The following is a 26,667-nucleotide window of genomic DNA, read 5'->3' as shown; positions in this document are numbered from 1 at the left end:
GTACTTTCATCAGTCACAAAAATATAATCCGACATAGTGCCATATATTTAGGAAAGGATAGGGTAATTAACAAAATCAAAGCAACCAATCAGGCATGCTAATACTCAATAAATAAATAAAAGAGCTCTTAAGAAAGGAGACATTTGTCGCAGTCCTTAGCCTACAACAAAAGGCCGGACCCTCAACAAGTAAGGATCCGACGGTCCGAACGGCTCCAAACATAAAGGGTCAAAGCAGGTGCCGTTAAATCATTTAGTCCAAAAAGTCAATCAGTTTCTCCCCCTTCAATGAACAACCAATCGCCGCTCAACTAATACAGCTTTTGTCTCTCGATCGCTCTCTCTGTGAGTGTGCCGTGCGGAACTCACTTTGTCCTTCCGTTGATTAAGCAAACACATGGTGTTGCCAAAGGCAAAATCACTTCGATGATCTCTCTCCATTGCTTTTGCTGCTCTTTTTTTTTCCCACATTTCTCTTTTTTCTGTGGCTCAGAGGCGGTTAAACTCAGGTGGGGAAGAAGCCGAGGGTTTGGAACGGTTTGTGTGTGTGGAGGCCGGGAACAAAGAGATAGATAATGAGAAGAAAGATCTGGGAAAGATAGGGTCCCCAGGGTTTGTTTTGGGTCGTTGGATGATTGGAAAACCCTATATCTTGATGATCAGTTGGGTATAAACTCGTAAAGGGTAAAATGGTATGTGTGTTTTTGAGTGCTGGTGAGTTAACTCTGCCAAAAAAATGGGTGTATATGAGGTTTCTTTTAGATCTGACTTACAGTGAGGAGTATTTATATACCATTTTCAGTGTGAAATCTAGTTCTTTTGGTGTTTCTTTTGGCTTTTTCTGTGTAAAAACAGCGAACACATCTAAAGAGGAACATGGAAGAGAGTCAAGAAACTGACAGAAGAGAGTGAGCACACGCTTCCAGCAATCGTATGAGGGCATACCTTTGCGAGTGCGTGCTCACTTCTCTTTCTGTCAGCTTCCCATTTTAACCGTGTCTTCCTCTTTCTTCTTCTCCTCCTCCGTTCTTCTTCTCTGTCTGTCTTTCTCCGAGTATTTATCTTTCGCCCAAAAAAAGCTTCCTTGCAGCTGACTTTTCTTATATATATATATATATATATATATATATTCATCTGGGTGTTTCTCATTCTCTTTAAGATAAAAAGGGCAGAAGTGGACAAGAGGCAAAAGAGATGGGGCACCCGGAAATGACACAGAGAGACGGCGCCCCTCGAACACATCGTGATGCTGTATATTCCTTCTCATCCTTACGCTCTCGTCCTTCTCTCTCGCTGATGTGTTGCTGTTTTTAATGCCTGTATATGTTGTGGTTTTATAAATTTGACAAGTGGAAGAATGTCGGCATGAAGTTCTATCAGAAAGAAGTTGCAGACAGAACCGACCTATCTATTTTAGCCCATTCTTATCCACTCTCTGCTGCTACATTATCTGTCTTTTATTTTTTTTTTAATTGGTTGTACTCTTTCATTCCTATTACCCTGCATCAAATATTTTATTATTATCATTGTTATTAGCGTTGTTAATTGTGATTGAGCTGGAGAGCGTGACTTTTGATGGTACTCTTTGGGAGAGAGGACGACGGATGCAGATCTTGAAGGTACGTCTGGTTAGTACTGTTCTTGTTTTAACGGAAAATCTTATAGTGGATCACCCGTATTAACGATTCACGTTATTTGCTTGGTTTCATCAAACCCTTATGTTTTCACTTTCTTTCTTCTTCTTCTTCTTCTTCTTCTTCTCTCACTGGTCGACCATGCAAGGCAACGGGCATGTTTGGAAGAGGTACTACTCTTTTCTCTTAATCGGGCTCTGATTTTGGTTTTTTTTTTTTTATTTCCTACTATCCCTAATTCTCAACCCCAAACGCATGTTTCCGGCCATAAAAACCTCTGAAATTTCTTGATTATTGATCTTTTTGGTGATTTTATTTGCTACTAACGCAGGTTTCGCCCATCATTTCGCCTTGGTCTAATATAATCTCGTATAAGAGGTGTTTTTTGGAAGTGGGTCTGTGCAGACACTGCTAAATATGGAAAAAAAAAATGATCTTTCCGGAGTCTGGGCGGAGATGCACCTTTCCCCGTATCAGGAATAAAGCCTTCGAAGAGGGGATCTGCTTTATGGCAACAATTAAGCGTAATTTCCTGTATTTTATTTTATCAGCTCAAGTTTTATTTCGAAGATATTTCTTCATCACTAAGGTACGTGGCTTCCACTATTTATTTAAGTTATATTGACGTTTGAGGTCTTAATTATTTATTGCAGCTCTTGTTATTCTCTCTCGGTGTTGGGGGCAAACTGCAGCTTCCGTCTGTATTAGGGTAATCACTCAGGTAATTAAACGTACATCTTTGCGCTAGTCCTCCTGATTTTATGTGTTTATTTCTTAATTTATTGTTGTTATTTATGTTTTGTCATTGAATGTTTTATATTTTCCGGGATCCTAAATGGCATATCATGAGCTCTTGATTGTTTTTTCCCTCGGCGAGAATGGCTTAAGATCATAGAGTTTCTTTGTATTTTGTTTTGTAGAAAGCTTATAGTAGTGAGTGATTAATCAAAAGTTCAAAGGAGGCAGACTTTGTCTACTAATTATTAACAGTTGGATGGTTTAGCCGGGGGAGGGAATAGAAATGATGATTTTTGGATGGTCGTCTGTATGTTGTTTTGGGCATTTCTTTTACAGCTATATATATCTGATGTAAGAGATATGTGGTAAAAGAACTCATGTCAGACATTATATATTCGAGTGATCATGGTTTAAATGTCTGGTTTTTACCTGAAATAAAATTTACATCCAGTCATATAGCTTAAAACGTTTTCGTTTGAGTAATTTTGTTTTAACATATTCCATGGTACGATACTGATGATGTAACACTTTGAGAAACGAAATTTCATCTCAAAGCAATGATCGGTGCTTATCAAACATGGAAGTGGTTAAAGCAACACATGATGATTATGAACCATGCTGTCTGGTTCTGGATGACCATGTGCTGTGTCAAGGAATTACGTGCGTTGTCTATTAAAACTTAACTGGACCCTGGAAAGAATTATTGACTCGTGTATAGGGGTGTAACCGGTCCAGTCTAGTCCGGTCCGGTTTTAGACAAAATTTAGGACCGAATCGGTATGTACCGGTTTTACATTTTTCAAAACCGATTACGTCCAGGTTACCCTCCTAAACCGGTATCTGGTCCGGTCCTATCCGGTTTTCTGATTTTTTTAAAACGTAAAAATATATAATAAAGTATTACCTCTTATGATATAATGTTATTAATAATTTAATATATATTTTTTATGTTTAAAGCATATGATAAATTAAATTTTCATCTTTAAGATTAAACTTTTATTTTGTAAATTATAATAACATTATCGTATATATAATTATATTAATAACATATAATCAAATAAATTATAAATGTTCATATTTAAGATTAATATTTCATATAAGATATATAATTATATATTATATATAAAAATTTAATATATAATTATATATTATATATAAAACTTATATATATAATATTTTGTATAATATATAAAATTAATTTTTTTTTCAACCGGTCCGGTCTCGGAAATTATGGAACATAAACCGGACCGATTCTGGCCGGTTTTCAAAATATAGAAACTGGTTTCGGATCAGACCGGTTCAAAAATCGGACCAACCGATCTCGTTCGGTCCGGTCCGTTCCAATTTTTCAATTTATCGGTTTAAATTTACACCCCTACTCATGCATGTATTGGCCGTCTTTCAACATCAAGCTGTAATTACGATCTGTTGCAATTTCTTCGTTTGCACAATTTCTGGCCTAATACGTGACTAGTGGTGAGGTTGACATGCAAAGAAATGTCAATTCCTGTCCAATTGACCTGGTTATCTGGCAACATCTGTCGCGTGTACAAATGTTTAAGATAATCAATATATCAATTTCATATATAGCTTCAAGCCTTTTTGTAGAAAACGACATCCTTGTTTTTTTTGTCCTCCCAAAGTATTGGTCTTTAATTATAAGACCTGTACTTCCTTGTTACGTGTGTTATCCAAAGACACTGCCCTCATTAATTCGTTGTACACCAGTAACACAAGTACTATATATTACCTTGGTGTATTTTGGCATGCGTGGGATATCAATTAATACATGATTTGGTTAGACGTCCTTGGAAATCTCTGAACAATTATATATTGTACCTTTGTATTTTATTATTTTCAACTTTCAAAAACTAAGAACTACTATAAATGGTAATCTTGTATATCTCTTAATTAGGGGAAGATGTAGGATCATACTTTTTGAAAGAATTTGATGAGCAGGAACTAGCTAGGAATTAGTAGTGCTATTTGTGTAAATCTGTTATCATGATTTCATAGCATTTCAATACATCTCCACGGATTCAATATTATTGGATCATCATGAACTGTAAGTGGTGAAATTGAAATGTAATTTTTATTTGCTTGAGTGAGAAAATTCATGATATAATTTTCAGTTCCTAAGTTTTGAATCTAAATTTAATTGGTTCAACACTTTCGACTAGGCGTGCACATGCATGTGATCTACTAGTAGTATGTTCACAATTTGAAAACATCATATATGGTAAGGAATGGGCCTTTTTAACTAGTGTCAAATGAGAACAAAATGTGTCAGTTATGTAGAATAGAAATTGCTTATTGAAGTACACAATGTGATAAATTATGAGAATTACAAATATTTCTGGATATTGAACTGAGAACGATAACTTTATTTATTTTTTATAAGTAAACAAATTTTATTAATCAATGAATACGCATAGCCAGGTACAATACAAAAGTATGCCCTAACTATGTAGGCACAATAGAGACAATAAAATCAGGTAGATCCAGACTATTAAAATCAACAGAAATGACCCAAATACATAGTGTTCTAATAAATGAAGCTTTTAGTTCCTCCAGCAATCTCTCCTTGTTTTCGAACGTTCGATCAATGCGCTTCTGCCATAAACACCACATGATGCATATAGAGACCATCTTCTTGTGAAAAATGATGACAAAAATTAAAAGCAATCAAACAATCACACGACACAAGATTTTTATGGTTCGGCAACTTATCTACATCCACGGAGATGCAGAGGATTTTATTTCTTGAGGAATCACAATGTACAGTGTATGGGGCGATTACTGTTCTCAATTGTACGGCCACAGTATTAGAAAAATACATATATATAGGGTACACGGCAGAAAATCTTAATTTCACAAAATAAAAGTTATTCGCATGAGCGGCGTGTCGAGCGCGCGTCGAGTGAACCTATTTACTGGCCGTTTGCTCAAGCCATATGTCGTGCGGCTCACGAGCGAACTCTCTGTCTGAACTCCGCTTGAACGACCTATCGAGCCAATGTCGAGCGAACTTTCTGTGTCGCATCTGCTCAAGTTCCCTGTTGAGCATATCACGCACGAAATCTCTATGTAACGTCTCCGTTCGAGCGACATGAATGCTTCGCTAGAGCGGACTGAGCCAGGCTCCACAATACTCAACAATTCTCCCACTTGGAGACTGGTACAGCCAGTGCATCACCATCTACCTAAAAAACATGATATCTTCCACTTCTGCAACTCATTGCCCTGTCTTCATGCTAGAAGACCAACCGAAGTTTGGCACAACTTCAGTTTCTCAAGTGTAAACACCCTTTTGTCAATATATCAACAGGGTTCTTGCTTCCACAAATTTTCTCAAGTATCAACTGGCCATCATCAAGTAATGATCAAATGAATGATACTTGATCTGAATGTGCTTAGTCCTGAAATGAAATGTTGGATTCTTGGGGAGGAATATGACGCTCTGACTATCACTGTAGAGAGTGCCCTTCTGATTCTTCTTACCCAACTCCTTCGAGAAGCCTTGTAACCAAATTATCTCTTTTGATGCTTTTGACACAGAAACATACTCAGCTTCTGTAGTAGACAAAGAAATGGTTTTCTGGAAATTAGAACCCCAAGACATGGCAGTACCACCCAGAGTATAAATAAAGCCAGTGGTACTCTTTCTACTATCAGTGTCTCCAGCCAAATCAGCATCGACATAACCCTGCACCTCTAATCTCTCTCCAGAGAAGCACATGCACACTTCTGAGGAGCCTTTTAGGTATCTCAAAATCCACTTCACAGCTTCCCAATGTTGTTTTCTTGGGTTGCTCATGTATCTACTCACAACTCTCACTGCATAGTCAATATCTGGTCTTATGCAAACCATAACATACATAAGTGAACCAATAGCTGAGGCATAAGGAACCTTACTCATGTAGTCGTGTCCTCTTCTGACTTTGGTGACCGATAATTGCTAAGTCTGAAGTGATTGCCCAAGGGTGTACCAACAGGTTTGGCATTGTCCATGTTGAACCTGCTAAGTACCTTTTTCACATACTCAACCTGTGCGAGTTTCAATGTGCCCTTGACTCTGACTCGGACAATTCTCATGCAAATGATTTGTTTTGCAGCTCCCATATCCTTCATTGCAAAGTGTTTTGACATCTGCTTCTTCAGATTATTGATCTCATCAATGCTGGACCCTGAAATGAACATATCATCCACATACAGTAATAAAATAATGTAAGAATTGTCAAAATGTCTGACATAAAAACAATGGTCTGCCTGACATCTGATGTACCCTGAACTGCACATGAAACTGTCAAATTTCTTGTACCACTATCTAGGAGCTTGCTTCAGGCCATACAGCTCTTCTTCAGTTTACAAACCGAACTCTCTTTTTCTTGCACTACAAACCCTTTAGGTTGATGCATGTAGATGTCTTCTTCAATGTCTCCATGAAGGAAAGTTTTAAGATAAGAAAATTTTACCTATTTTTCGCTCCAAACCTCCTCAGGAAATCCACAATCTAAAGGAACTGATGGCCCTTGATTTATCAGGTAGACAACAGTGTTGATTGCGTCTGCCCAGAATGTAGGTGGTAGTCCAGCATGTAGCCTCATGCTTATAGCACGCTCATTAATGATTCTGTTCATACGTTCAACACCATTTTGCTGTGGAGTCTCAGGAATGGTCTTCTCCATTCTGATACCGTGAGCTGCACAATACTCCTTGAACCCTCCATCAATATATTCACCACCATTGTCAGACCTCAAGCATTTCATCTTAAGTCCATCTATGTCTCAACTAATACTTTCCACTTTTTAAACAAATCAAAACATCAGATTTATGCTTCAAAAAATAAACTCATACCTTTTTGATGTGGTCATCAATGAACGTGACAGTACCAAGAACCTCCAAGAGACGAAACTGGAGAAGGTCCCCACACGTCTATGTGCACAAGCTCTAGCTTTCCTATTTTCAGTGTTCTGCCACTCTTCAAGAAATTGACATTTTTCTGCTTCTCCAGTATACAGCTCTCGCAAATGCTGAAATCAACTTACTTCAGTTCTGCTAGCTTGCCTTTAGACAATAGTTATTTCTTGCTCTTCTGACTAATATGGCCAAGCCTACAGTGCCACAAATCTGCAGTGTTCTCTGCAACGGTAGTAGCAATAATATTATTCAAACCAGTCGTCATGTACAGAGTACTAGTTTTCTTACCCCGAGCTAATACAATTGCCCATTTAGTAACCTTACAGGTGCTATTTGGGAACACTATTGAATGGCCACAATCATCGAGTTGTCCTATAGAGATGAGGTTTTTCTTCAACTCAGGAATGTGTCTGACCTTTTGCAAGGTCCACTTGTTCTTGTTAAGAAGTGCAATGTCAATGTCTCTCATTCCCACCACGTTCAGTGTCTCTCCATCAGTTAGGTACACCTTCCCAAAGTTACCAGCAACGTAGTTCCGCATTATCTCTCAATGGGAAGATGTGTGAAAGGAAGCCCTGAATTCAGTGTTCAGTCATCAACTGGACTGTGAACTGCAAGTAGTAGTGCATCCTATACTTCTTCAGTTACCACATTAGTACTATTATTCTCTGTCTTCTTCGGATGTTTACAGTTCTTCTTTATGTGACCAGCCTTGCCATAGTTCCAGCAAGTTGCCTGTTGCCTAGACTTTGACTTGCTCTTGCCCCTGTTCTTTGATTTTCATATGCCTCTGTTTGAGTTCCCGTCTTGTGATCTCCCCCGAGAATCAACATTTAAAGTTGAACTCGAACCTAAGGTCTCTCCTTAATCCTTCATACACACCTCCTTAGTCAAAATCAAATCAAATCACGATTATCATCATAATTTAGTTTTGTTTTCCCAGAAGAATTATTGACAACCATTCTCATGGCTTTCCAACTACTTGTCAGTCAAGCAATATCAATGCACATATCTCATCATCAAACTCAATTTCAACAGATGATAATTTATTTGTGATAGTATCGAACTCATTCAAATGTTGTGCAATAGACGTACATTCTGTCATCTTCAAATTAAACAACTTCTTCATTAAGTGTACCTTGTTATTCACAGACAACTTTTCATACATACTTGACAAAGCCGCAATGAGATCTGCAATTGTCTTCTCCTTGATGACGTTGTGTGCAGCAGATCTTGACAGGGTTAGTCGGATAACTCCCAGAACCTATCGATCTAACAGGTTTCAGTCAGCATCTTTCATGTTGTCCGACTTCTTCCCCAACAATGGAAGATGAAATCTCTTCCCATATATGTAGTCATTTATCTGCATTCTCTAGTATCCATATTTTGTGCCATCGAACTTCTCAATTCCAGATACCTTCACTTCTTCTCCAACCACCGTTTTTTCAATTGTTGTGAAAAATGATGAAAAAAATTGAAAGAACAATCCAACAATCACATGAGACAAGATTTACGTGGGTCGGCAACTTGCCTAGGTCCACGAAGCTGTAGAGGATGTTATTTCTTGAGGGATCACAATGTACAATGTATGAGGTGATTACTGTGCTCAATTGTACAGCCCAGTATTAGAAAAATACATATATATATATAAATTGGCGGAAAATCCTAATTTTACAAAATAAGCGTTATTCGTTCGAGGGGCGTGTCGAGTGAACCTGTTACTGGCTGTTTGCTCGAGCCATCTATCGAGCAGCTCACTAGCAAACTCTCTGTTTGAACTCCGCTTGAGCGACCTGTCGAGCGAACTCTCTGTGTCACATCCACTCGAGCTCCCTGTTGAGCGTATCACGCACGAACTCTCTGTGAGGATCTTTTCCAAGGAAGTTGTCCACACAAAGAATGTTACTTTGGGAGGTGCTTTTATGTCTCCAAAGTCTTCTCCATGGAAACTAAATATTGGGCTCTTGTGTGAGAGACTTGTAAAAAGAGCGAACCGAGATTGAACCTTTGCCTGCGAGTATTCACCACAACATATCTTCTTGCTAGTTGCTCCGTTTTATGGAGTATAAAAAGCCGAAAAAATCTTCAAAGCTGCTAATTTTCCAATCTTGTGTTACCTGACTAAAATTGATATTCCATTGGATTTGCTCCCCCAATATCACCATGACTTTTGCCACTGAAACATCTTTGGCACTTGCGCCCGGAAAAGTGAAGGAAATAAATCTTTTAGAGCACTGTTACACCACCAAATATTACTCTAGAATTTAATCCTGAAATCCTCATCCAAAAGAAATATTGTGTGTCGAGTAAAGACCCCCCCATCCTCTTCTTATGTGTTTCAACAACCCCACTCCATTAGCCCTTCACTTTCGTAGTACACCATCCCACCCATAAGCCTCCATATTTGCTCTCAATCACCAACTTCCATAAGACTTCTGATTCCTTATTGTATCTCCACAACCATTTTCCAAGCAATGCCTAATTAAAAATTCTCGTATTTCTAATATCCAAACCACCATTAGAGATAGGGCAACATACCTTCTCCCATTTGACTAGGTGGAATTTGAGCTCCAATCCTTTTTTCTGTCGTTAAGGTGGAGAACTGAACCAAGAATTCTCTTTCTTTATCATCAATCGAATCACTGTTCGAGACCCAGGATTCTATTTTCCTCACCCACTCCACTCCACAAGAAATCACAATGAAGTTTCTCACTTCGAAATGTCACACTTGCACGGATAGAGAATAGAGACAAAAAGTAAGTTGGTAAATTAGATAATGTACTCTTGATCAAGGAAATCCATACACCTTTTGACAAGTACATTCTCTTCCATCCTACCAGTCTCCGCTCTACTTTCTCAATCACTATTTTCCATAATGAAGACGTTCTCGAGGCAACCCCCAACAAGAGTCCAAGGCAAGTCATAGGAAGAAAGGCAATCTTATACCCTAGAGTGCTAGCCAACTGTCTTATACGATGAACACCACCAATTGGCACCATTTATGATTTGTTGAAGTTCACTTTCAACCCGGACGCTGCTTCAAAACAAAGGAGAAGAGCCTTCGGTGCTCAAACCTGGTTATGATCTGCCTTACAAAAGATAAGTGTATCATATATAAATAACAAATGAGAAATAATAATAATTCACCTATCCAGGGTTCCAATCGAGAAGCCAGTTACAAAACCATTGTTAACCAATGTCGAGGTCATTCTGCTTAGCGCCTCCATCACAATAACAAAAAGTAATGGAGACAATGAGTCTCCTTGTCTTAATCCTCATGTGTTATTAAAAAATTCAGCTAGGACTACCACCTCTCTCTAAAACCACACCTCTCAAGAAGGTAAAGAAGAAAATCCCACTTAACCTAATCGTACGCCTTCTCCATGTCTAGCTTGCAAATGATCCCTTCTGTGCCAGCTTTCTGTCTACTGTCAAGGCATTCATTAGCGATAAGAACCGCGTCTAAAATCTGTCTACCCTTTACAAAATCATTTTAGGGTTTTGTAATTATCTTCCCCAATATCTCACCTAGACGATTCACAAGGACCTTGGAAATTATCTTATATAACCCCATTTACTAAGCTAATGGGCCGAACCTACTTAATCTCCGCAGCCCCAACCTTCTTCGGTATCAATGCGAGAAAAGTGGCGTTAAGGCTTTTTTCAAATTTTCCAGCTGAGAAAAGCTCCTGAAACACCCTCATAAAATCATCTTTTAACAAGTCCCAGCTAGGGGTGTAAAACAAAAAAATGGGTAAACCGGTAAAACGGACCAGACAGGACCGGATCGAACCGGTAGGTTAGGTCCGATATTGGTTTTATTTTTTCTTAAAATCAATCAAAACCATATTGGTTCTGAGTTTTCTTTTTCTAAAACCGGACCGGTTCATATATATTATAATTTTTTATATTGTATATAATTTTTATATATAATATATAATTATATATAAAATAGTTTTGTATTATATGATAAATTACTAATTAATATAATATTAAATTTTAAAATCTTATATCACTATAGTCTATTATATTAATAGTTATACTAATACTATACTACAATATATTATCACTATAGTATTATATACTATTATATATTATATAATATAATATAGTATATTAAAATCGAAAAACCGGACCGGAACCGATAAAACCGAAAGTACCGGTTTAGGGGGTAACCAGTGCGGAATTAGTTCTTGAAAATGCAAAACCGGTGCATACCGGTTCGGTCCAAAATTTTGTCCAAAACCGGACTGGTTACACCCCTAATGCCAACATGTTTGAAAGATACCCATAAAAAAACCATAAGGACCCTGTGCCTTGTCTTTAACCATTTTCCTTAATACTTCGTAAACCTTCGTATCCTCAAAAGGCCTCTCCAACCGACAAAAATCATGTGGCCCAATGGAGTCAAAACCAAGCCCATCAAGCGTAGGCCGCCATCCCAAGTGCTCAGTACGTAACTACTCAAAGAAATCAACTACATGATTGTGAATCACCTGCTCTTCCCTACAATCAACACCATCAAGTTTCAGCATCTCAATGTTGTTGGTTCTCCTATGAGAGTTAGCTATTCTATGGAAGAATTTCGTGCTTCGATCTCCTTCCTTTTAACCACAATGCTCTGGATTTTTTACGCCAAAAAATCTCTTCTAATAAAATAATCCCCTCAAGATCCTTGATCAATACTGTCTTCCGAGCTAATTCTTCCTGTGTAAGAGTCTGAACCTCTTGTATCCTCTCTAATTCTTGGATCTCCATCACCTTGCTTTTCTTGTGTTCCCCTATATCACCAAACGACTGTTCCAAAGCTTTAAATCTTTTTTAGAGCTTGCAGTTTACCTGCAAAGGTGAAGCTAGGGTTACCCTGTATCTGATATGAGGACTACCCGTGGGCAGTTGTTGGTTGTAGTGTTTAAGTCTTGTGTAGTACTTGAGTTTAGTACTTTACTATTTATATGTAAGGTATTAGATGTAAAATGGAATTAAGCAATTCGCAGCTTACATTGGCCTTGGGGCTATGTTGGGTACAAGTAATTGTTAATGTCTATGATTCGATATTGTTGTATATATAAGGCTTATATAATTGGGACTATGCACCCTTATATAAGGTTTATATTGCACCATGAATTTGTTGTTAATAATGTTATACATATGCTTACCTTTGTATATTTAATTTTTTTATAAGTATATTTACTCTAAAATTAGGCCACGCATTTGGTGGATTCGAAACAAGGATTAGGCCAGCCATTTGAGAACAATTATAATCTTGAAGATTGAAAACACACGTTTGCATCCCAAGCCAAGCCTAATCAATAATTGGGTTAGGTAATCTAATTCTAAGATGTAGTCAAGGGGGGCCAAGGGTTGAGTGGATTAGTCTCAAATTGATTCTCAAAAAAGCTGATTTGCGTTGGTCTAGATGAGGTGAATTAAAACAAATGGGGTAAGCTGAATTAACAAATTACATATGTAGGCATTGCGCATGGTTTTTGCTAATTACATATGTAGGCATTGCAAATAGTGCACGCAATCACTACATGTGGGCTGAAGAGTGTCATAAAAGGGTCTGGTGATGGTGCTACATGCCAAGGCTATGACTGTAGCCTTAGAAAGGTTAGAGGAAGATAAATACTCTAGCCACAAAGTGATTAAATAAAAGTAATCCTATAAACTGATGTGGTTTGTCGGATTGTAAAATTACTTTTATTGTAAAGCAGATTTGATGGATCACATGAAACCACGTCAGTTTGTAGGATTACTTTTGTGTAATTCCTTTGTGGCTATAGCACTCCTCTTGGAGGAAACCATTGTATTTGTTGACTAAGGTTGCTGCCACCATGAATGCAGTACATGTGAAGGGACGAATGGGCAGGAATTTGAGTTAGGGTAGCTTATGAGGCTTAAAGTCGATGCTTGAAACCTAACATAGGACATGAACTATCTGCTCAATGTAATGCTATATATTTTGTTTTGACAACCCCACTGCCTTGGGACTTCTTATGAATTGTTGATGCTGACACCAGAAAGGAAAGATCAGCAACTCATAGGTTAGGTTTGGATAGTCAGTTGAGATGAAAGTTGAATAAAATATTGTTAGAGTATTATTTTTTAATTTTATTATTATTTTGGGATTTGAAAAAGTTGAATTGTTTATTGTATTTTATGTGAGATTTTGTGAAAGTTATAATGATGAGATTAGATGAAATGAGATGGGTTGAGAGAGTTTCTCATTCCAAACTGAGGGTTAGTCTCGAGTAATCATTGTAGTGAAATATCAAGTTAGTGTAGTATGTTCATCTGAAGTTATTTTACTCCATGCATGCAGAGCCAAACTAAGAATTTTTTACTAGAGTTGAAAGCTGGTCCTGGTTGTCATAATTTAGGGATAAAAACATTTTTTAGTCGTTTGAAATGTTTAGGAATCAAAGTCATTATAATTGACATTTATGACATGGTATATATGAATGTACATTTGAGTTGACCGGATTGTTAGTTTGTCCTACTGATCCTAAACCAAAACTCAAAACTAACGAGGTTAATTAATATAGTGTAGATAAGATTATTGAATCATTTGTTTGCATAAAAATTTCAACTCGAGCTGCCTATTATTTTGGATTGGTCGAGTTCACGCACTAGTAGTATTGTCAATGAGGTCTTTTCTTAGAAATATATCCAAAATGAAAATCAGTCGTGTGATTTGGGGGCAAGTCATTTTGAATAATTATAGTATGCATTCTCGTTTGGGGCCTTTTTGTGGTTGGGAGAATTTGTTCCTAGAATCTCAACTTTATCATACTTTTTTTTTTTTTTTTTTTTTATAATTAATAAGAGAATTATATTCCAAGTAAATAGGCATAGCCCAAGAATTTTATTATGCTGTCTAAAGTTAGATCAGTTAGAACGTCTAATGGACAGATTTTTTTTGGTATGATAAGCTCAAATATTCTAATGGCCAGAGAGTAATGGGATTATGATTAGATGTAAGATTTTTGTGATAATTTTGGAAACTCAAGTAAATTAAGGGGAAGTTTTAAAGATGCGTTTGTGAAAGCGTTGGGACTCGTTAAAAATATGTTCGGATTCTTAAAGTTCTTAAGAGCCGTTTTTTATTAGGGTTAAAATAAGTGATGGGGCACATTGAAAATGTATGTGAGGAAAACTTTTATTAGATGTTTCTTTAAGTTTGTTAAAGTTGTTTTGCTTTTATTTATTACGAAACTCAAAGTAAGATGTTTTGATAAATGGGATTATTTGGGTGCAAAGTTGGTTTGAGAGTAAGAAAAATTTTGAGAACTTTTAATTCCTAAAGAGTTTTTGTGAGGCTATAGAACGTTGTTCTCTTTGTTTTGATAGCTGCTTTGAAGTTAGGGGTTGGCAGAGTTGCTCATTTTACAAGAAGTTGTGGTTTTTAATTTTCTTTCGAGAAATATTTAGGCACAAAAGAATTTCACAAAAATAAACTCATAAACTGACGTTATGTCAAATTATAAAGTTATTTTTTATTGTAAAGTAGATCAAATGTATGGCATGAAATTATTTCAATTTGTGAGTTTATTTTTATGTAATCTTTCTGTGGTTGTAGAACTCTACTAAATTTCTTTTATTTTGATATTCTTGGTTGAGTTGTTGATGCCTAACAATGAGGTTATGGGTTTTTTGAACTTGAAAATAAATTGATCATATCATTTTTATCCAAACATCTTTTCAATTCTACCACACACAGGAGTCACAAACCGAATAAGAAGCATCTCTCAAAAAATTTGTATTCAATCATCTTTTTGTTTTATCTTCCAACTTTTTCTTTCATAAAAATAATACAAAACACTGATTTTTTTCCAATAATTTAAAAAAGGAGAGAAATTTCATAAACCAAACATGACCAGCTTACTAATTAGCATCTACCACACACCTTGATTATAAATGCTTACAACTATGTAGATTTTTTGTTTTTTTTAGTAACAACTACGTAGAATAAAATGAGTAAACAACCCATATAACAACTTCCCCTTACTAACATATTCTTTTAACTATAACAACAACTATTGACAATATTCAAAACACTTAGACTGCGTTTGGATGTTGAGCTGAGCTGATCTGAGTTGAGTTCTTTATGAATAATAGTGAAAGGGAGTTATGTGGGACCCATCCAAACTGAGTTTAAAGTGTATTTGGATGTTAAGATGAGTTTAGTACTTTTTTATGAGAAATTGAAAAAGGTTGTGGGTCCCACGTTTAAAGATATTTTAAGTTGAAAAAAGGTTGTAGGTCCCACGTGTAAGAAGGTTTTGAGTTAAGATGAGTTTAGTAATTTGAGAGTTGGGTGTTTAGATATTAAATTCAGCTTAAAAGTAGACTAAACTCTAGCTGAGTTTGGGAATCTTAGGCTGCGTTTGGGTGGTGAGGTGATCTCAGATGATCTATAAATAGTAGTGAAAAAGTAATAATCAAATATTGAATAGTAGTGAATGGTAGTAAAAAGTAATGAAAAGTAATGATAAAATATTGAATAGTAGTGCAATGATATTTACCCAAACACAACCTTAATTAACAAGGCCAGTATACCTAGCTTGGACCTTTGATCCCAAATACTAGTGTAGTGCCCCAACATATTGATTGTTTGGTAATCTATTACTTTGAGATTATTTCAGTCGATGCAGTATTGGTCATGAATTGAAAAGCAGATCTCTTAAGCAAAGTTTGTTAGCTTTATTTGGAAATGTTGTTAATCAATTGTTTGAAATTGGTGCATACCTTTCAATTGCAAGTCAAGCATTGCAAGTCTCCAGACTTCACCATAGATTTTTTTTTTTATTTTTATATGAAGAGTTTCTTTGGTTAGAAAGATGATATGCTATTTATGTGCATGCATGATTTCAATGTATGTTGAACTCTTTCAACTATCTTTTCAATTGAAAAGTTGATTTTTTAGCCCTAAGAGTTGGTTCAAGTGGTAAAGGCCTTGGTCTTGGGGGTTGTGAAATGTTGTGAATGTCAATGCTCAAATTGAAACTGTCCTTGTTTGAACGAAGTTTGTGAATTGAAAAAAAAAATAGCGTGTTCTACTTCTTGGGCAATATTTGGTTGAGATTTATGTTGGAACGGAATATAATCTGTTTGAATGGATGAATACATTCAAATGGGTTTAGTATAGTTCTAACGTGATTGTAGTTGTTCAAACACATTTATTACTATTCAAACATATATATTACCGTTCAAATGTGTTGGTAGCATTTGAACAGAATTGAAGCCGCCTGAACAAATATAACAAACCGTTTGAATGGCCATACTTTTTAGGGACGACTGATTTCGTCTCTAAATATTATAGTTCGAACGAAAAATTATTGTTTGAACGGTTTTTATAACTCGGTCCATTTTTTTTAAAAAAAAATTGTATTTCGTTCCTAAAAGTCACTTTTAGGGATAAAAACATTTTGTCCCAAAAAACTTTTGTCCCTAAAAGCCGAATTTGTTGTAGTGAAGATCTAAAGAAAACAGTTGGCTTTGGAACTTGTTACCAGAGTTTATGAAACTTTAATTGGAGTATTTCCCTTATTTCATTGAGATTAAGGTCCTGTCGAGTGCTTAAGTTCAGTATCAAACTTGGAAAACTCTATGGCGGCCGGATTTCAGGCCTTAAAGTTTGATGATTGTCAACTTTACTCTCTTAGGAAGTAGGTTTTGAGAGGTTTTCAAATCAACTGTTGGAATTCTTGATATAACAGTTAATTTATAGGTGCTATCTTGTGATGAAACTATTCTAGTGGTACAATAAGATCATCTGCAAAAGTTGAATTTGTGGTTTTTAATTATATGTACAAATATATATGTATAATGAACGTGGGATCTCAGTATGAAGCATAGAGTCTATATCTGGGTTTTAATTTGTTTTCTCGTGGGTTTCCTTTGGTGTGTTGTTCCCGAGCAAGATATTGTTTGCTGCTATGTGTTAAACCACAATTGCAAAGTGATCAGTTGCTACAGATGCCTTAAATCTTCTCCCAAGCCACTTCTCTTTTCTTCTGAGCTTTCTTCCACACTCCTTTATGCAGTACTTGTCCTTCCAAAATATCTCACGCTCTAGCTACCTCTAGTAATAGTACACTTTTTTTTTGTTTTGAGTACTTAAAAGAAGATTGCTGCATCTTTGGGCTCAAATCAATGCATATATACTAGCTAGCTACTAGCTCTATCACTATTTGTCTATGAGACTTCAACTAAAATGCCTTTCTTATTCACTTTGAATAGAGGTGTTGATCGACTCAAGCAGATCAACCCTCCCACCCTATGAAAAATATGAAGAGCTGGTAAAATAAAATAGACATATATATCCCACTTGCCCCGTCCCCCACCCCCCAAAATTACTGAAAAGTTTCTTGTTCCCATTAGCTTTGAAGAGGTTGATAATGGAAGTGCAAAGGAGAGAATTTCGAAGTGGTTAATAATGAGAGTGCAAATGAGAGAAGCTTTGACTTCTTGTGTGGGTTAACTCATGAAATTGTTACTTGCGTTTAGCTTGCCGAGTTGATGTTTCTAAGCTGAATTGGTCACCATATATAACTCTTTAGTCTGTTCTTATGTTGCTGGGTGGTCATGCTATACTCATCTGTGGATTAGGAGCAATCCTTTATCTAGATGATCATGAGCTTCTGTCTTTACAGAGTCCTAAGTAAAACAAAAACCTTTGTTTGCTGTTCTTGCTCAAAAGCTTTTGAGACAAAGGGAACATTAAATGACATGTTTGGGTTGTATCTTCTTGTTTTGTTCTCTTGATTTAGTAATCGATTTAATTAACAATGATAGATTTATATATATATATATATATATATAGCTGGAAATAAGTTGTTTATTTGGGCATAATCTATGTTCAATTACCCTTTTGGTTCATGGTGAGTAAAGTGAGATAAACATTTCCTAGTATGTGAAAAAATGAAGAAGCTATCAAGTATTTATTAGAAAAAAGTTTGAAGTACTTTGGTGCCTAAAACTAGGGTAATTTACATTTTACCTTAAGCTTTTTAAAGCCCAAGAGTTATCTCAAAAATTTTGTTGAAGACCAAAAAATGTTCTTTTATAAAATTCAATGTAATTCTCGGTTATCCTCCCTTGAGTTCCTTCAACCTCTCTCTCTTTTGGTATTTGCAATTTCTCCCTTCTCCAAGCTTACAACTTCGAAGTACTGAAACATCAAGTTCTTGGAGGAAATGAAATCCTTTCCCTACAATTGGTTTGATAATTAATTAAATTACTTAATAATTTTCCTTTGTAATCCATGAATATACATCGAAGATCAAGGGGGTGGGGAGACTCAATCAAAAGTACCAATAGGGTCATTCATCAAATAATATGACACGTACGCAATGGAACAAATGTTGGGTTTCAGGTCCATGTAACATGATGCGACCAAGAAAGGGACAACCGGAGGAGAGACATGTTTATATCGGTGAAGGGGTGATACTTGCCAAATCTTGGTTTCCTTGCCTTGATTTCCTTTCTGAGAGAGCAAAATTTTTTCAATCTTTCATTGTACTGCAGCTATGATATGTTCCATTTGTTACCATGCCTGCCTTTTTAATGGAAAAGAAAGATTCTGTTTCGTGTCATTATTGTTGCTGCTAAAGATTAGTTTCAATGGTTGCTATGTATATCTTTAGTTCATGATGAAATTGTTAGTGATCTCCTCTATAGTTAACTACTTTTGCATGCAGAATAGGAATGGAAGAGGACATGATGTGAAGCATGATATAAAATTCAGGAGAGAGTGAATGAGTCTGCAGAATATCAGTCTGATTCAAGCAGCGCCACTTATCCTTTTCCAGCAAGAAAAGCATGCAAGAAGTGGTAGCGATGTCTTCACAAAATTCAGAAGGTGTTGTACTACAGCAGAATGGCCACTGTTGCGCACAAATATTCAATTGCCAATCACCATTGGATTTGGTTTGGGACTTTCCATTCAGAAAAGGAAGCCGGTAGCCATATATGGCTAATTATGATAGTGCAGATATGAAGCTTCGGTTGTGCAGATATTTCTGTTGAAGAGCCGAACTTTCAAAAAAATATATATATATATATACAGTGCTGAAGCTGTCCCATGCACCTTGCTGAGACAGACCATGGTTTGAACATGGCTAGGGCGCAAAGCAGCGAGGGGCTTTTGTACATAAAAACAACTTTTTCACAAGTAGGAGCTTAATAGAGTACTTGTCATCCCCAGGAAATTGCCATCAAATACATGCTTCCCACCTACTTCTGAAACTGCTGCAGATAATGCACAAGGGGCCAGGCACCATGGAAGCAGCTCGTGTGCTGCTAACTTCCTCATGTTACAGGTCGATGAGGATATGCAAATTTCTCTACCGCTATTGGAAGAGCAGCCAGAGTTTTGTCTTTACAAGGGGTTGGAACAGGTTTGTGAACGAAAATCCTTTGAAGCCTAAGGCTGGCTAAGGATATGTCTTAGTACTTTCTCTTCGTGTGCGTGCAAATTTAAGGAATGGCGAAAGTTGCTTACTCCTTATTAATCTACATGATTGATTTTGTAACAGAGGCAAAAACACTGACAGCTATATAGAATTGGTTGAGCAGGCTGATCAGCATCATTGTCGGAATGCAATTGGAACCAAAACTTGAAGTAAACTTGAAGAGGAAAAGGAGCTGAAGCCACACAAGCTATAACACAATATCCAAGATACAAGTGAATGCAAAATGATTCTATTTACATCATTGTATTTGCAATCTAATAGTACTACTTGTGAAGTTGGTAGGTTGAACTTTTTAAGAGTCATGATCAAAGACTGAACGAGTACTACAGATTTTTTTCAGGAATCAATGTGATGCCCAGTACTGATCAACGGTTGCTCTTTGTGCTGAGGTACCATTTCCAACGTAGTAGTACTTTTTTGTATTCAGAGAGATATAGGCGTTTATTTTTATAAAAAAAAATTACAAAAATTTATTTTGTATATATGTTAAAAATTATAAATTTTGAAATTCAAAATTTGAATTTAAAAATAAAACTGACAAAATAAGTCTTGTAAATAAAATTTGTAAGTATCTAATTTTTACAAATTTTTACATAAAATATGATAAATAATTAAACTTTTTTAAATTTAAAAATAAAAATTGTATTAAAAAATTATATTCTAACTGTATTTTATTTAACTTTTTTCCCATTCTATGTCATATGGAATGTGTAATCAAACGTGACCTTGGATTATTTTCCCGGTTTAGTTGTTGCAGTACTATAAATGATCGGTTGTACAGTGCTTACTGCCCACATGACTTGGATCTACTTCTTTCATGAACAACTGAAATGGTGAAGAAAAAGATAGCTAGCCAACAAAGCAACAAATCATGGGAAAATTAATCGGAATAGCTTTTAATTTTCAAATCTATATGATTATATATTTGATAAATGTTTTGATTCAAATTTAGTAAATTAAGTTTCTGAAATTGATCTAATAATTATTTTTAAATTATGTTATTTTTATCATCTAGTGTTGTGACTGTGAGCTAGGGGACAAAATCTGAACCATTTAATTTGAAAATTAAGGGACTAAAAAAAAAAATGGTTTTCCAAAAAAAAAAAGAGTTTCCAAATTAGCCTTGTAAATATAAATTTATATAAGGCCTTGAACAGTTGAAATCACAAATGAATGAATCATGTTCAAAACACCTACCTGGACTGTCTGTGGACCCTAGAGAAAGCATGTTGAAACATGTTCTGGGCCCAGAATCATGTGTCTCAACCATTGCTACATATATACATAATACCTATGATCTCCAAGTGCAAATTTGTAAGATGCCAAAACCATCAAATTGCAACACAAGCTAACATTCTTCATCAACATGACTAATCAAGATATTGGTTCTCACTGATGCATGCATCAACCTTGACTTGTAACATCCTTAGAATAATTATAATAAAAATGACTATATATATATATATATAAAGGTAGGTAGGTTTCATTAATCCCTTTATCATATGTCATGATGTTTGCTTTCTATATATATAAGAAATTGTGGATCACTAAATTATTTGATTTTCGATCAAATTAATGTGGTTCATACACTTAATTTAATTATTAAGGTTTCTCTTATATATTGTCATGTTCTGAATGTAATGACTTCTTCAATCTGATGCATGAAATTATATATAATGCTTATTATAAATTGTAAAGTCCTTTTGTTTTGGGGTACTCCCAATAAATAATAGCGTAAAATTATTATCTTTATTTTATCTTAATTAATCTCATCTCATCTTAGCTGTGAAAATAAATAAGATCTTACTTAGCTTGTGTCACCTTCGACCCTAATTTAGTTTAAACGTCACAAATTAGAAATATGAGGTGACAATTTAACAACTAATTATGCACGTTGTTTTCTTTAGAAATAATCAGCTCGCTCTACCGACCTACCTCTTGTCTTTCCATTTAAGCTTGTATATTATATTATATTTTTTATAAGGTGGCCAGAATATAATAAAAGAATTAATCATGTAGAATATAATTAATTATCTTGACATGATGGGACAAACGTCGCTAATAAGAGAGGACATATTATATATAATTCAATTATTATTTTTTTAATCAACCTACAAATGATTGCATATTGAAAACAATAGTGTATTTCATTTTTAAAAGTGTCCCGAATGAGTCTACCAATACTGTATTTCATTTTTTTTATTTTATTTTTCTTTTCATGTATTTTTTTAATCATTATAAACATTTTTTAAAAAATAAAAAATTCACAACATTATTAAAAAATATTTTCTTAATCACTAAGTAAAAACAAAAAAAAAAAAAAAAAATCCATTGAAGACCCAAATTCGAGACCCAAAGCATTTCTAAATCCAAATTAGTGGAGTACCAAAAATCAAGCCACATGAAACTTTCTTACTGGAGGCTATCACAAATATTCCCTAGAAATCCAACAAGTTCTGAAAATTACCATGATTTTTAACAAGTAATGCTAGCTGTGAGTTTTGTCCTTTTTTTTTAAAAAAAAAAAAAAAAAAAAGTAGACTCAGCTAAAAGAAAAAATAAGTTTTTCGTTTTTTTTTTACAAAGAGATTCACTTTTTTACAAATTATGCAATGTTTATATATTTGAAAGTGGCATAATTAAATCATAACTCTTATGACTTTATGACTGATTATTCATGTTTGCAATATTGTGTTTGATGATTATGGAAGTGACACCTACTTGATATGATCTTTTATTTTATAGGGCGTGGAAGTGCTTTTCAAAGATGTGAAGTATGGGATAGTGAATAGTGACGGATAAAAAAGAATTTTTCTTTTTCTGATCTGCAGCCATATGCACGCCATAACACAATGAAACAATGAAGCAGGCAATCCAATAACATGCATGCATGGATCGATGGAGGACATGACCAACTTGAAGGTTGTTGATTTTATATCCGTCAATGGGGTAGTCGTAGTACTGAACTTACAGCCACTCAAAATCATGTAAATCCGTTCCCAATGAGATTGTCTCCACTTGTTTGAGATTTCCTGTACGTACTGCTCGTCGTGTAGTGACTGGCCTGGCATTATCCTAATGCATGGCTTCCAGAGAAAGAGAGGTCCTCATAAAACCTTTTATAAGTGGAGATAATTATGCGTACGATTCCTGAAGCTTTTTATAGGACATATGGTCGTCACTCGTCAATCCTGTTTCTGTCCAATAGAACTTAAGAAAATGAAAGTGAACCTTATTCCAACATATGTTTCTCTCTTTTTCTGAACGATTTCTGTATTTCTTCCTTCTAAAAGCTAGAGTTGGTTTATATCCAATAAATAATCTGATATGAAAAAATCTATTCATTGCTTTTTTTTTATCATCATTTTATCATTCTATAATATAATATTAAATGATAGATTTATAAGTAAAATATAATGAATAGTTTCTAATTATATAATATCTCATCATAAAATAATGAAAATTAAGATGATAATAACATTACTCATTTGATATATAAATCATGAACTGAGAAAAATAAAGAGGGGGAACCTCATGGCCCATCCCGCCTATAAAAGCAGATAAAAAGGTATCGATGGAAGCCATTGATGGAAGGCAAAGGGGCAATAATTGAGAAAGAGAGAAGATAATTAGATAGGCCTACCCTTGTCTGATTCAAAAGAACTCCCAATGCTAGGATGACAACTCTCTCTCTAACCACGAGCCATGGTGCTGTCGATTAGATTATTGGGACACATTCGTCATTCGCTCTCTTTTTTCTCTGTTTTTGTGATAACTCATCCAATTAACTCTAAAAAAGTTATGAAAACCTATCTCCTCACGGCCTGTAAAGCATGAACCAGCAGCACCTTTCGGCTTTAATGGATGCAGAGAATGATTCATGATAAGAAATCACCACGTTTCAACTTATCAAAGTGTAATAATTATATGAAAATTACGCTTCCAAGCGCATTTGAATTGGAAGAATTTGAAGTACTTGAAAGTTCCACTAATAAATTCCTGTCATATAATTCCTGTCATATCAGCTACATGAGTAGAAAGAGTGGGTCTACACCCACCGCTCCCCGCTAGGCATTTTAATTTTTTTTTTTATGTTCTTTTTTTCATATCTCTTTTTAATATTTTTTAAAAATAAAAAAATTTATAATATTATTAAATAATAATTTCTTAATTACTAAGTAAAAATAAAAAAAATAAAAAAATGGGAGCGGTGACTTTGAGCGGGATCCCCCAGCGGGATCCCTAGCTTTTTCCAAGTAGAAAACGAAGCCTGCAATTCATTTGAGAAGAAACCCCACACCAATCCACTTTGAACATGCTCAAACAGACATGAAAACATCAGGGCAGTTGCACCAACAACTGCTGAAAGTTATTCACAGAGTTGCCTTTTCAGTGACAACCACCAACAACACAAACATCGATCGACACACAAATTTTGATCTTTCAATTTCAACTTAATCGAAAACAATAATATTAAGCGTAACAACAGGAATTGCGTCGTCAACAATAATGGTCTAAACAGCAATCAACCAACATGACACGCTGATTAATCAAGCGAGTGCAGAATTGTCTGCCGGAGAGGTCCAGAGTATGTCCTTGAGCGCCGGCCGGAGCTCCTTGCTGCAGAACTGGTTGTACTCCAAGGTGTCACCGTTGTTCTTCTTCACCTCCACCACCAGAAATGACGGCGTCACGGCGAAGATATCCGCCTCTATGGCGAGCTTCCCTTTGCGCCCGCTTTCATGGCCTTGGAGCCTGATCCTGGACCCGCTCTTCTTCACGCTGAATTTGCCGTCCTTGGCCGCTGCTTCCTCTAGCTTTGATATCACGCTGCTCGCCGGCCTCGTCGTCGCGAACCTCAGCTCTTCCTTCTCCCGCTTCTTCTCCTCGAACAGCGGCGACAGGTCGAACCCTGACGACAAGGATATGATGTGGAATGCGTTCAGGGTCTCCGGCTGTTTGCATGATTTCTCGAACACCGCGTCGTCGAATTCCAGCTGGTCTTCCTTCTTCTTGCTGCTTGTCACGCTCTCGGGGACCGACTTCTTAAACCAAGAAGAATCCATGATCTTCGATATCGTAATTCGGGTACTGGGGTTAGGGTCGAGAAGCTTCGTGATGAGTCTACGCGCTTCGGAGGAGAACCATGGCGGACATTTGAAGTCACCACGGTAAATCTTCTTATACAAGGCGATGATATTGTCGTCCTGGAATGGCAGGAAACCGGCGAGGAGGACATAGAGAATGACACCGCAGGACCAAATGTCGGTTTTGGCGCCGTCATAACCTTTCTTACCAATAACCTCCGGTGCGACGTATGCCGGTGTGCCACAAGTGGTGTGCAAGAGCCCATCTTGCTTTAAGTGCTCCGAGAACGCGCTGAGCCCAAAATCGGTGACTTTGAGATTACCGTCCTCGTCCAGAAGCAGGTTCTCGGGCTTCAGATCCCGGTGGTAGACGCCGCGGCTGTGGCAGAAATCGATGGCGGATATGAGTTGCTGGAAATAGACTCTGGCCACGTCCTCTTTCAGCCGGCCTTTGGAGATTTTTGAGAAGAGCTCGCCTCCCCGGACGAGCTCCATGGCGAAGTAGATCTTGGACTTGCTGGCCATCACTTCGTGAAGCTCAACTATGTTCGGGTGTGTCACCATCTTCATCACCGAGATCTCTCTCTTGACCTGGTCCATCATCCCAACTTTTATAACCTTCTCCTTCCCCACCACCTTCATCGCTACGCTCTTCCCGGTCTGCAAGTGCCTGGCATGGTACACCTTGGCGAAAGTGCCATGACCCAGAAGTCGACCCAGCTCGTACTTGCCATGGAGAACCGTCGTATTACCATCTCTGCTCTTCTCAGCCATTTCTGGTAGCTTACACTTGAAAAAAGAAATACTATAACAACTAATAAATTCTCAAACTTGGGTACGTAAATTTACAGAGGACTCCCCCAAGATTCCTGCTTTACAATAAATAGAAGAAAATTTCGGAGAAGAAGATGAAGATGAAGACGAAGACCAGACGATCACCCGTCTTCGACGTGTTTCCGGTGGCAAGTTGTGCCGCCGATGCACCGCTTGCCTCGCAAACTAAACTCAGGCTTTGCCAACAAAGCTCCTACCATCTCTCTGCATTCCCTACTGTTCCTCTCTCCGCGATTCTAGAAACCTGAAAATCCCAAAAGGGTTTGAAGGATTTCTCAGAGCCGCAGAAGTTAATTCTCACTCCTCTCCTTCGATGCAATTCTTTCCGCTATATACTGGTTTACCCTAACCCAAATTACCATTACACCCTGCAGGTTATGTTTCCAAGAAACTCTGATCTGACGGTGACAAGCTCAGTTCTCGTGAGGTACGTGTTAGAATCGAGCGGTTGCATGCGAGAAAATAATTGAAAGGCTGGGAACCTTACTTTTGTCCTCAATGGCAAATTTGCAAATATCAGTATTCAGTTTCTTAATAATTCGGGTGGGTCCCCATCTTTTGGGGTGAATTCTTGTGGGTCCCAGAGTTTTTTTTTCCATGTACTTCTAATCCGACGGTCTTACCATCATTTGGATTCATTGACCGACCTTTGATCCGACGGCTTGTAACACATGAGTCTTATTTGTAATTTCAATTAAGTAGCTAGAGCAATAAAAGGAATGGGGCCATTTACTTTGTATGGTCGTGGGCACATGCCACGTGTTATAATCACGCTGTGGGGCCCGGTGCATTTGTATGTGGTCAGTTGGTGGGGCTATAGGTTGTTAAACTTGAATAAAAAAGATAAAGATAATTACTTAAAAAAAGGATGAAATAATTTTAAATTATAATAGAAAATCAATCAGAAAGCTCAATTTTATACATGTCCAAAGATTTGAGATTCATTGAAAATATATTTAAAAAAAAAATCATTTTA

The 26,667-nt window shown here is 36.5% G+C and overlaps 1 protein-coding gene and 1 long non-coding RNA gene across 4 annotated transcripts; one reads left to right on the top strand and one right to left on the bottom strand.

Moving 5' to 3' along the window:
* Positions 1-31: 31 nt before the first annotated feature.
* Positions 32-20,139, top strand: LOC121244677. Of its 3 annotated transcripts, none has more exons than XR_005936479.1 (5): positions 32-1,618; positions 1,782-1,803; positions 1,965-2,157; positions 2,287-2,354; positions 18,997-20,139. It is a non-coding gene; the product is annotated as an uncharacterized LOC121244677 (long non-coding RNA). The 3 variants fall into 3 exon arrangements; XR_005936478.1 differs by having other exon boundaries at positions 32-1,803; positions 18,997-19,695; positions 19,834-20,139; XR_005936477.1 differs by having other exon boundaries at positions 32-1,803.
* A 3,911-nt stretch (positions 20,140-24,050) lies between these two features.
* On the bottom strand, positions 24,051-26,063 carry LOC121244676 (CBL-interacting serine/threonine-protein kinase 6). Its single transcript, XM_041142851.1, has one exon. It carries the CDS (start codon positions 25,629-25,631, stop codon positions 24,321-24,323), a length of 1,311 nt encoding a protein of 436 aa, XP_040998785.1. The 5' UTR covers positions 25,632-26,063; the 3' UTR covers positions 24,051-24,320.
* Positions 26,064-26,667: the final 604 nt, after the last annotated feature.

This window comes from Juglans microcarpa x Juglans regia, chromosome 8S (genome assembly GCF_004785595.1).
Source record: "Juglans microcarpa x Juglans regia isolate MS1-56 chromosome 8S, Jm3101_v1.0, whole genome shotgun sequence".
In the NCBI taxonomy this organism is placed as follows: Eukaryota; Viridiplantae; Streptophyta; class Magnoliopsida; order Fagales; family Juglandaceae; genus Juglans; species Juglans microcarpa x Juglans regia.
This window is presented reverse-complemented; position numbering and strand designations above follow the sequence as displayed.